Source organism: Macaca thibetana, chromosome 2, assembly GCF_024542745.1.
Source record: "Macaca thibetana thibetana isolate TM-01 chromosome 2, ASM2454274v1, whole genome shotgun sequence".
In the NCBI taxonomy this organism is placed as follows: Eukaryota; Metazoa; Chordata; class Mammalia; order Primates; family Cercopithecidae; genus Macaca; species Macaca thibetana.
In genome coordinates this window covers 99,251,987-99,264,013 of record NC_065579.1, presented here as the reverse complement: position 1 = coordinate 99,264,013, position 12,027 = coordinate 99,251,987, and the positions used below count along the sequence as shown (strand labels likewise).

Sequence of the window (12,027 nt, the reverse complement as noted above, 5' to 3'; positions counted from 1 at the left end):
TGTCAGTGTTCGTTTCCTGGCTTTGGTAACCGTGCTGTGCTTAGCAGCAGACCCGGGCGTTTTCGTCTGCCTATTCTTTCCCGCTTTCCTCTCCTCAGTCCTCCGCTCATTCCCACCCTCCTGTGGCATGAAGTGCGTGTGGCTCCGCTCGCCCTCCTTCACCGCCTCCGTTCTCGCCTCCTTCACCACGGAGGGAATTTTCAGGCCGGCTCCTGGGGCCTCCTCCCCGCCCCACGGACCCAGCACAGACTGCAGCGCCTCTTCTCTCCGCGAAGCTGCACCAACTTTATTTGCAAAAAGAGGCTCCAAGCGAACGGAGGGGATGGGGGCTGCAAGGTCTCCACCCTCCTCCCGGCCTCCCGCGGCCCCCGCCCTCCTCCAGGCCCCCCAAGGCCCCCGCCCCGCCGGTTACACGATCCCGAACTGGCAAATGTAGGGCAGCGGATCGCGGCAGCGCTTGTCGAACCACTTGCCGTTGGCCGCGCCTGACAGGACCGCGCAGTTCTCGGTCTTGCCGCCGTCAGGCTGCGCGGTGATCTCGGTCTCCCAGTTCTTGTAGGCGATGCGGGCGCCGGTCATGTCCACCCAGATGCCCTCGGTCGCCATGTCGTTGAGGCCCAGCCAGATCTCGGCCTCGTTGCCCACGCTCTGGCGCAGGTACTCGTACAGGGCGTCATTCTCCGAGCCAGTCTGCGGAGTGCCCAAGGTGCCCCCGCGCGAGATGCAGTCCTCGCTGGCCTCGTGGAAGGTCTTCGCCTGGGTGAAGGCCAGAAAGCATTTCATGTGCACCTTGGTCCCCTTCAGGCAGACTGGGAGGGGGGAGAAATGGCTGTCACCAAAGGTCCCCCTGTTCCCCAGGCAAAGAGCCAACCGCCCAGACCAGGCCCACTATCCTCCATCCCATCCCGTTTATCCCATCAGTCCTGACAGCCCCTAGGCCCAGGCAAAAGGGGTCCTGATGGTGCCTGCACTTTGAGGACCTGGCTGTGGTGGTCACTGCGGTACAGATCCAGATCCCTACTCAGGAGGTCTTGGTGCTCCCCTGGCGGCTGGGAGCAAAGGCAGCCCTTGTGCTACAGAAACACCCAGCCCCAGCTCACACCCCTTCCCAGGCCTCCACCCCAGTCATCTCTGGCCTTTACCCACCCCATCTCCTGGGGTCACAGAGGCTGGCCTTGTGCCTGCACTGCAGCTCAGCTCTCCCTCTGCCCACTTCCTCTTCCCCCCACCCCCCACATGTGTGGCTCCCAGGGCTTGCCCTAACAAATTCACTCTGTCTCAAAGTCAGCTTCCCAGGGAGCCCAGCCACAGCCACCTGCTCTGGTTCTCCTTCCTCCATGCCCCTCCCTAAGATCAAGCAGCATGCAGGGCCAGGGCACCTGCCCACCTATAGCCTAGACCACACTTCAGGTACCCAGGGCCCCAAATCCCTATCCAAACAGCCCAAGCAAGCTTCCAGGGCCTGCCAAGTGCCTTTTGCAGAGTCGGTTCTCCTGAGGGCTGGTAGGGTGGGGCTGGGAGGATAGAGCTGAGACTGCAAGAGACAAGAGAGGAAGGGCTGGGCACAGGCTGTGGTCAGGGGCCAGCAATCAGGCAAGGGACTCTGAGGTGTCCACAAATTCTCAGTTTGAGCCTGGCCCCAAAGGTTGTGAGGAGGGCACCTATTTGGTCAAGTTAGGAGGATAGAATCTGTTTTTGTTTTGCAGTTTGCATTGTCAGCTTGATTTCTAGCTGAAATATCTAGACATACTCTGATTTCTCTTGAGGTTGCATAAATCGTCCATCTTTTACTAAAGATTTCTGTGGAGAGGAATACCTTGACAGACAAGTGTATGTCTGCATTTGTCCTCTTCCTGGTGACCCCACCACTTTTGGGGAGATCTGCACTCGCCTCTACCCATTCCCATTCACTCAGTTACTTCCATTTCACTCAACAGATATCGATAGAACAGCATCCCAGTGTCCCCATGGGCATCTGACACCACACCTGACTTTAAACATGGCGCCTGAATCATTACAGAGGTGTCTACCCACAGACTCTGCCCCAAGTCAGCTGCCCTACCTCGTGCTGTCCTGCAGCTTAGTCAAGTGGCCTTCATTGCCTTTCCTTCCTGCTGGGGACACTGATACGCTACCTAGACCTTTGTTGGGGATGAAGGACTCACTGCTCTGGCTGCCGGGAGTGCTGCAGGAAGACAGTCCTCAGCTCTCAGCCTCCTCCAGGGACTGCCTCAGCAGAAGACAGCCACCTCTTCCAAAGCCATGCCCCTCCCTAGAGCAGCCTACACCCAAGACTGACCCATAAGCCCCCTTGCCCCAACTCAGGACAGTGCTAAAGGGTCATCTTGTCATCAGGGCTCCCTGTAGTCAGCTGGGGCTTTCATGGCACCACAGTGCAGCTTGACTTCTCCCTCTGCCCACTCCTGCTTCCTTCCATCCCTTCCCTAGCAGGGACTGATCCTGAGGGTGTCCCCTGATAAGCCTCCTGTGGGTTAAACTCCATCTCAGAGTTGCTTCCCAGGACCCTCACCTGAACCTCCCTCCAACACATAGGTAGTCCTCAGTCAATGCTGCTTCTCTTGATATTATCATTGCTGCTAACATTTTGTTGTTCTGGTTTGGCTATTCATGATCCTGTCGATTTATGCTAGTCCTCCACGCCTCTGCTCCTGCCCTGCCGTCTGCTTGGAATCAACCCTCTTTATCTTCTCTGATAACTACACATCTTTCAACGGCTCAAGTGATTCCATGAATATATTGAGGTTCCCAGGGAGCAGGGCCCTGGCTGGTTCACCTCTGCCTCCTTGTGCCTGGCAGAGATGTTCCTGGTGGGAACCTCCCATGTGTGTGCTGGTTGGAGGAGGGAAAGTTTGCCCCCTGATTCCTTCAACTCTTTGGTTAGGTCAACAGAGCTCTGGAATGCTTTGGGTGGGTTTATTGACAAGGTGATCTTTGGGTTGTGAGGACAATGAACAGGAGAAGGTCCCAAGGAGGCCAGGAGCTTCCTAGAAATCAGCAGACATGGGGGAGGTGCTTTGGGCCTCCATATGTCATGAACTTTTTGCAGGGAGGTCCCCACCTCATCACCTCACCCCAGGTGGCAATTGATGCCTGAGTTACATTGACTTTGCACAGCACAGAGCTTAGACATGAGAGAGACCTTAGAGTTTACCCTGCCTACCTTACAGATGAGGAGATTGAGGCTCAGAGTGGCACTGGGCTCATTCTAAACATTCTCTCTATGCCAGGCACTGTTGCCTCCAAATCCCTTCTCTCTTGTCCACCTCCACTATAGAGACTGGAAAAGGCTACATTCTCACATTCTCAGATGCTCTTAAAGCTGCAGGTGGCCATATGATAGAGTTCTGGTCAATGAGATGGAAGTGGAAGACTTCTACTTTCCCGATAAATGAGACAGATGTGGTTGGGCTACTTTTCCTCCTTCTTGCCTTGAATGCACTCATGATGCCTGGAGTTGGGACAGCCATCTTGAGACCATGAGGTGAAACTTCTGAACAAAAACTTGTAACTACCTACTTGAAAACTTACTTTTTATTTAAGCCACTGATAGGTTTTCTATTAAATGAAATCAAAAACATCTCTGGAGATGCTCCCTTTCTCAAGCACTCTCCTCCTACCTGCCATACCAAGCAAGCTGTCCAAAGTCACGTGTTTGTCCTTCCTTCAACAGAAATTGACTGGGTGTTTCTATGTGGCAGGCACTATGCCGGGCAGGGTACTGGGAGAGACAAGGGCAATGAAAAGCAAACATGGCCCCTGTGTTCTCAGGGCTTAATATAGTCTAGTGGAAGCAGCAGACACAAATCAGCAAATGAGTATATCATTACAGACTGCAGTCAATGTGTTAAAAGAAAGGACACTGTTCTGGGAGAGCTTATAACTGAGAAGCCTGACTGAGATGAGGGCTTAGTGACTCCTGAGAAGGTAATGCTGGAGGCATTTATTAGGTGGATCTTGGGGGGGCAATTCAGGTTGCCCAAACAGCACGTGCAAAGGCCCTCTGGTGGGAGTGCAGAAGGATGGCAGTGTGAATGCTGAAGGAAAGCGTGTGAGTGGGAGGGAGTGTGTAAAACTGCCCAGTGAGAAGGCTTTTGGGGGCTTCTGAGGAGGCAGGAGGGGAAGGGAGGGCCTTGCAGATGTATGGGCCTTGGTCACAAAAGCAACAGGTGAGAGTGGCTGTGGACACACGGTGGTTTATAGATTTGCTGAGGAGTCAAGGTGATTCCCAACTGATAACTTGAGGGGCAGCGTAGCAGAACTAAGTGAGGCTCTGCTCCTTTCAGCTGTCACAAGGTCCTCACTTCTTGGTGGAAAATGAGGGTGAGGAGGTAGTAACAGGAACACTGCATGGGTTTGCTGTGAATGAGTTAACGTGCATCAAGTACTCAAACAGTGCCAGAATGTAGTGGGCTCACATGTACATAGTCATCAGTATTGTGAGTCTGTGTTCTCCATGGAATGGAAGGTGAGGTCACATAAAGGTAGGTAAATCTGAGGTATATGGAAAATGCAGACGATATGATAGGAACATGGGGAGTGAGAAACAATAGGCTGCCAGGTAGGCTGGCCAGAGGGCATGACCTTACTATGTACCTGGGCCGTGTTCTTGGTGATTCTGTGCATCCTCCCTCAGCTGGCTAGTGCAGAGCCAGGAACACCAAGGCCCCGCTTGGCACTGGGCAGGCTGCCAACACTCAACTCTTGCTCTGCCACAAGTCAACTAACCAGCCAGGTGAGTATGAGCCGGGTTCAGGACCTGTCTATGCCTCAGTTGCTCCACCTTTAAAATGGAGCTGACAAATCCCACCTCAGCGTAGTTAGGATTAAGACAGATGGTGTTAGCAAAGCTGCTGACACACAGGAGCGTGGCGCTCCCTGGGGCTGCAGAGGCCAGCTGAGTGAGGGGCTCCTGGGAGCTTTGTTAGGGTGGGCCACTACCTCTGCCCCATTGAGCACTCCGGGGTCACTTCTGGTGGGCAGTAGTGGGTTCTTGTTGGAGAACTTTTTGTCCTCTTGGGACATCCCCACTTCCACACCACCCAGCTGTGGCCAGAGATTTGGCCATGCACATCCGGGTGGGTTTTGCAGACACGTGTCAGGGGATCTCCCCGAGAGAAAGAGGTGGGGCTCCCTGAACCTGGTGCCCTCACCCACAGGCCTGGACTAATGGAGCCAGGACCCTGATCCTGACCAGAGGTGAGAAGCGCATTGCTGGCTGTTGGCCTGAGCCCTTCTCTCAGGCACTCCTGCCCAGAGAGGCCACTGCCTGCACTCACCCGTCTGCAAGGCCTGCTGCTCCTTCAGCAGAGCCACCTCCTGGGCCAGGGTGTCCAGACGGCTCTTGAGCTCCTCAAACATCTTTGTGCTCACAACATCTAGGATGAAGCAGGAGGAAATATGTGAGGGTGGGGCAGGGACTGAGCGGGAAGGATCCTACCTTAGCTGCAGAGGGATGAGAGGAAAAGACTCCCCTCAACCTTGATATCTTGGGACACTTTCTCTCTCTCTGTATCTCCACTGGTGGTAGTCTAATTAACCACTCGTGACTTCTGCCGGGGGGCCCATCCTTCACTTGCTCTTGTGCTGCATTTGCTTGGGATTGTTGCTGGGGATCAGATGGGACTGGGGTTAGCAGAGGCTGGGGTGAGGGTGTAGGCACAGGCTTCAGTGATCCCCCAGCACCCGGCTATCTTCTCAGCTTCAGGGAAGAACACAGCACAGGAAGCAGAGCAGGAGCCCTCGAGAGGTCCCCAGATTCATTTCCCCAGGCTGGAGGAATGCCACACAGACCAGCAGGCAGGCACTCCAGCCCGGGGCACGCATGTGCAGGGCTTGGAGGCCCCACAGACACGCGTGGCCTGGGCAAGCTGCTCTCTGGATTTGGTTTCCTCGTGTGCGAAGTGGATGATGATAGCCCCACCTCCTAGGACTCTGGAGAAGACCAAGAGAAATGAGGCGCAGAGCTGCCCACCTCAGTGCTTGGCTGAGTATGTGCCCACCACAGCTACTAATAAGGTGAGGACAGAAGGAACCCAGGTTTTCCACTCTTACAGAGGCCAGGTTCCAGGCTAAGCTGTTCTACACATCACCCCAGTGATGCTCACAATCAACCCTATGACACAGGTAACACGTCATTCTATACCACCACCATTTCACCACAAGGAAACCCAGGCCACCCTGAACCAACTGGCCAAGGATGGCAGATCCAACAGCTGGCAGGGTGGCCTGGAACCCAGGTGCACATGGCTCTGAAGCCATGCTCTTCCCCACCTTCCCCATGGCACACAAACGGATTCCTAACAGGAGCTGTCCTGCTGGCAGCCAGTCATGTAAGAGTCAGCAGGGGCAGGCGGGGAAGCATATTTCTATGTGTGTGTAAGTTGAGGGTGCGGGGAAGCATATTTCTACGTGTGTGTAAGTTTAGAGCTCCTGGGGCGGACCCTGGTCTTTCTGAAATACCAGGGCTTCAGGACAGGCTGCACTCAGCTTGGGGAAGTGGGTGGGGAAACACTTTAATGGTCCATTTGGCTGTGTCTGCATACATTCCACACTCATGAAGACTGAGATCAGAGCCTTCGTCCACCCGTAAGATGCCTTTGCAGAAGAATCACAGGCAAGACACATACTTGTGTATACAGAAATTAGTGATGTAACTTGCCGAACAGAAGGAAAAACGCCCTGATGAGCAAGGCAGAAAAGGCAGAGTTTGGGGCTGGCCAACTAGCCTGAGGTCATGTGTGCCTCACACAGGGACTGCCTCAGCCAGTGACAGCAGCACTGTACCCCGTCACGTGATACACCAGCACAGGGTGCCATGTGAGGCTGTGCAAGTGGGCACTGAGGAAGGGCATTCCACTGAGGGACACATGAAGGCCCATTTGTCTCCTAAGCCTTGCCCTGGTTAGACCGGGTCAGACCAGAAAAAGGGATGCCTTTCTATAATTTGTCAGTTTAGAGGAGGTACCTTTTGTAATTTGCACCAAGGTACCCATATGTGCAAAGTTTCCTCCAGGGACTGTCCAAGGAACAGGAAGCTACTCTCATTAGGCTCCACCTGAGGAAGCTGTGGGAGTAGGTGTCTCTACAGCCCCGGGCAGAGTTAGGAGGCCTTTGTACTGGCCCACTCAGGTTCCCTCTGTGTGGTGTTGGAATGGATGCCCTCCAGGTTCCCCCATTCCCTGTTCTAAAGGCCTGTGACTCTTATGAGGCCATCCTTCCCTCCGGAGCTTCCCTGTCAGGTGTGACCATGTGGCCCCGCAAACAGATGAGCTCCCAGAAGTACTCTAGGCTCCCCCCTTCTCACCCACCCTGAGGGCCAGGACAAGGACTTAGTATATGCTGGAATTCCCTTCCTTTGCCAGTCCTGCCACTTGCTCTCTCCCTCTTGGTCCTGGCACCAACTGGTCTCCTCAGGCATGACTGTCCCTTCTGTGGACTTTCTCCCCTACTTTTGGGCACCAGCGCTGCAACTAGATTGCTCCTGGGATTCTCATTCCTGGCTGCTCCTAGGAATCCCTGAAGACCTGTGGAAAAGGCAGATGCTAAATTCACCAAGACCCCTAAACCAGCATTTCCAGGGGTGGGGCCCAAGCACCTGAATTCTTAATTTTTATTTTATTTATTGATTTATTTTTGAGACGGAGTCTTACTTACTCTGTCACCCAGGCTGGAGTGCAGTGGTGCAACCTCGGCCCATTGCAACCTCGGCTTCCCAGGTTCAAGCAATTCTCCTGCCTCAGCCTCCCAAGTAGCTGGGACTACACGTGCGCACTACCGCACTCAGCTAATTTTTGTATTTTTAGTAGAGACAGGGTTTCGCCATATTGGCCAGACTCGTCTTGAACTCCTGGCCTCAAGTGATCCTCCTGCCTTGGCCTCCTAAAGTGCTGGGATAACAGGCTTAAGCCACCGCGCCTAGCCAAGGCACCTGGATTCTAATGTATCTCCCAGATGATGTTGATGCCTGAGTGAGAACCACCATGGTTCATGTCTTAAGAGAAGGGACCATGTTTCTCTGCTGTGTGCCCAGCATATAGACTGGTCCCTACGTGGAGAAAGAGCTCCATAAGTGCCTGCCATGTAGGTGGGTGGGAGACGGCCATGGGTTTCAGCGAGAGGTAGGGCCTGGGTGGCCTGGGTTCTGTTGGCCTATAGCCTGGGTGGCCTGGGTTCTGTTGGCCTATAGCCTGGAACTCCAGGGGCCCCTTCTATGGAGACTACATAGGGTCAGGGTTCAAGTGTGACAGCTGGAGAGAACCAAGGCATCACGTGCTCTGACCCTCTTTTTCTTTTTTTTAAAACATGAGTGAATACAAGATTTATATAATTATATTAATACTGAATCTTTAGTAAACTTGAGAAGGGGGCAGTGGTTTTCCACATTCAAAAATTCTATGAGTTGCCTTTGGAGTTGCTTCTTTTACAAAGACTGTCCCTTCATGGCGATTTTGGCTGATGCTCATAGATATAACCATGCACGGTATTGTCTTCTCTTTTTAAATGAACATTTTATGGAAGGTAATACACACACATAATTTTTTAAAACCCAAACAGTTCAAAAAGCTGGTTTCTCTCCCAATTGAGACTGCCCCCAGCCCCTGGTTTTTCTTCCCAGAGGTAATGACTGTTACTCACTCTTGTGGATCCTTCCAGAAAGAACTTATGCATATACAAGTAAAAATTCTCATATAAATCCCTTTTTCAAAGCAAATGTCAGCATCACATCCATTCTCTTTTGAACGTTTCTTTGTTCACTTTGTAAACTGAATCTCGAAGATGATTTTTTATCAGCAGCCAGATTTGCCCCATTCTTTGTCACAGTGTTGTGGGGCCCCATGGCCCCGATGTCCCTTTATGCACTGCATTAGTTCCTGGCCAGTAGGCAACTGTCCATTTATGAAGAGCCCCAGGAGGGCCTGAGAGAGGCTCCCATAGCCCCTTCTTTCCTTTTCTGTGCCCTTGGTCCTAGCTGCTTGTTTCTCTGCCTCAGTCCCCACCCTCATCCCCTTGGACTCTCTTCTAGCCTCTGCTCCCCGTGGGGGTGACAGCCCGGTCCATTGCCATGGCATTCCGCCGATGTTGTCTCAACACAGCCTGGGGTGACCTCATTGCAGGCGGGGCTGCAAGGGCAGGTCTTGCTGTAGCCAAAGCAACGGAGGGACACCCCAATCCCCAGAGGCTACAGAGGAGAGCAAAGCTGCTTCTGGTGGAGTAGTCTGAGTTACATTTTTATTTCCTGAAGGCTGTGATACGCTACGAAAATGATCATTCATTTCTTCCTTTTCTTTTCCCTGTGCATCAAGCAACAAGTGAGGTGCCTTTATATATTTTGTATCATCAAACCTTCATGAGAAGTCTTTGAACAAATACCACTGTCCCCATTTTACAGTTGAGAAAACAGTTTGGAAGACTCCATAGCCCAGCCTGTGCAGCTCTCCCTGGTAAGGGCTGAGCACCTCCAGACTCCCAGGCCAAAGGTTTGGCTTCTTTAAAATATTGGGGATGAGGGGAGAAGAGCAGAGCAAAGATCAGTTTGGATGATCTGGAAGGTTCTTCCCAACTCTAAGGGTCAGGGATTCTTATGATTCTGACAACCAACTCTGTTATGAGAGAACTCCCCCAAGCCCCAAAACTTACTTTACTCAAGTTCCCTAGATGACTCACAAAGGAGGAAAATGAAGGAAAGGAGCAGAGGACACACTAAGGAGAGGGGGGCCTGTTCCCTGGAAGATGGCATAGGGCCCTGTCCCCCTCCTTACCTTTCTTGGCATTTACAACCTTCTTGGGCTTCTGGGTTGGTGGCTCGGTGGTGACCTGGGTCAGGAGGGAGAAGAGGCAGAGGAGGAGGTAGGCCCCCCAGAGCTCCATGCTGCTGTGCCGGCGGGGGCTGCTGCTGCCTGCAGTGGGTCTGGGTCCGAACGCAGTGACAGCCACGGCCCAGGCTGCACGTCTTAAGGCAGCAGCCAAAGGACCTCTGTCCAGGAAACCCTCCCCAACTTGGCTGCAGGCGTGCCAAAAAAATAAAACAAACACAAAAGCCTGCAGAAGGACGAAGGCCTGAGAGCCACAGAGCCTCACTGCCCAGGGAACACCCACGCAGCATCCTGGCCCTGCCTTCTAGAAAGGGGCCCTTATTTCCTAGGATTCTGAGAAACGCACGGTGGTTGTCATCACATCTGTGGAGCAGCTCCCTTGGGTAGGGGCTGAGGCTGGCTGTTCACTGACATTAACTCACAGAGGCTTCACACCCAAACCATAAGGGAAGCACTGTCCTTTCCCCATTTTACCATTGAGGAAATTGAGGCTCGGTGATGTTAGGGAATTTGCCCAGGCTACCCAGCTCTCAAGGGGCAGCAATGCCCGCTTATGGAGCGATCAGGTGCTGGCTGTCTGATTGGTTTAGAATATTTGTTATGATTATTTTGTGGCTCTGTCTCCACGTACTTGATGCATTTTTTGGTTAAAAAATCCAAGGGATTCCTTCCCTTCTTGTCTTCCCTTTCTCCTGAGTCCTGTCCTAAAGCCACAAAGTGGGGCATAGCAAAGGTGGGGGGAGGAGAAGCCATGGTGCCCCAGAGGTACCAGAGAGGATGTGGGCGGAATGTGCCCTCAAGGGGTGAACTGGTGTGGGCTGTGGGAGCCCAGCAGGGTGGGGGGAGCATCCTGGGGAAAGCAAAGGCCCTGCCGGAGTCCAAGTGAGGCAAGGAGGGGATCCATGTGGAAGAGAGACTGGTGGCAGAGACGGGAGATTGGTTACACACGGGGATACTGATCAGAGAAATCTACTGAAGACAGCGGGACTTAGGTTTCCTATTGTCAGAGAAGGGAGTCATGTATATGGAGAGAAAACTAGAATGAATCCTGTGGTGTAGGATTAAAATCGGAATGATCAGTGTACCCTTGTGGCCTTGAATACAGAAAGATAAATCAATAAATATAAATGGAAATGTGTGTGTGTCTAGTCCCCACGGTCATTAGGGGGCCTGGAGCACTCCTAGCACCTGAATGCTGGCTTCTGAATACGACTTTCCACTAAAGGAACCAGAGCACCTTGGAGAAACGGTTGATTCTAGCACTGGGAAGTAGGAGTAGGGTGCAGAAAATGAGCCCGGAACTTGTTGTTTTGCCAGAAAACAAAGAAGTGCTTAATGAATAATGGTAACACATCATTAGGACACAGAGCCAGCTTGAAGGAGGCTTCAGTGGTCAGAATCAGGGACAATTTGAGCACCAACATAGTGACAGCAACAGATGGGAAACCACCAGTGCACACAGACATAAGTAAGTAAGAGAATGCATTGAAAGTCTGATGTTCTTCAATGGGATGTTTACATAGTCTCAAAGTATCTGCCCACAAAATACTTATTCATTCCAGAGAGAAAAAGAACAACTTCATGGTGGAGAAGGCTGGCAGACATCACCTCATCCGCGACCAAAGTAAACATCAACAACGGGGCCAATAAAAAGTTTGCAGCACCTGAGGGGCTGCAGTGAGCATGTGGCATCACTCCATAGGACTCCGGTCAGAGAGACATCAGACAACCCCAAACAGAGGCGCGTTCTGCAAAATGACTGCCAGTAATTTCCAAAGCTCCTGGCTGAGGAAGTGTTTCAGGTTGAAGGAGACTGAAGGTACAGAACAACTAAATGCAATATATGTGATTCTGGACTGGACCCTCCATTCTCAAGGATGCAACTGGGACAACAAGAGAAACCTGATGGCATCTGAGGAGCACACGGCAGTGATGTGTTGTCACATGCTGCAACATGACAGTTCAGTCAACAACAGGCCACATATACGATATGGTTCCATAAGATTATAATGGGGCAGAAAAATTCCTAACACCTAGTAATGTCGTAAGGGGTTGTAAAGTCCTAGTGCAACTCATTACTCCCAACTTTGTGGCGATGCTGGCATAAACAAACTTACTGCGCTGCCAGTCATACCAAAGTAGAGCATATACGCAGTCAAACAATATCATTCTGCCTCACATGATTGTGCTTTGA

At 52.2% G+C, this 12,027-nt stretch overlaps 2 protein-coding genes across 4 annotated transcripts in view; one reads left to right on the top strand and one right to left on the bottom strand.

Moving 5' to 3' along the window:
- KIAA1143 (KIAA1143 ortholog) overlaps window positions 1-12,027 on the top strand; it is a 940,736-nt gene that overhangs the window by 641,127 nt on the left and 287,582 nt on the right. The window lies entirely within an intron of this gene.
- Window positions 264-10,106, bottom strand: CLEC3B (C-type lectin domain family 3 member B). The gene is made up of 3 exons (XM_050780526.1): window positions 9,780-10,106; window positions 5,298-5,396; window positions 264-809 (listed from the first exon to the last, which is right to left on the bottom strand). Exons 1-3 carry the CDS (start codon window positions 9,886-9,888, stop codon window positions 409-411), a joined length of 609 nt encoding a protein of 202 aa, XP_050636483.1. The 5' UTR covers window positions 9,889-10,106; the 3' UTR covers window positions 264-408.

Coding starts and splice junctions, on each gene's coding strand:
- CLEC3B (XM_050780526.1), bottom strand. CDS start 9,888: ATGGAGCTCTGGGGGGCCTACCTCCTCCTCTGCCTCTTCTCCCTCCTG. Junction 5,397..9,779: donor GGTTGTAAATGCCAAGAAAG/GTAAGGAGGGGG, acceptor GCTTCATCCTAG/ATGTTGTGAGCACAAAGATG. Junction 810..5,297: donor GCAGCAGGCCTTGCAGACGG/GTGAGTGCAGGC, acceptor CCCCCCTCCCAG/TCTGCCTGAAGGGGACCAAG.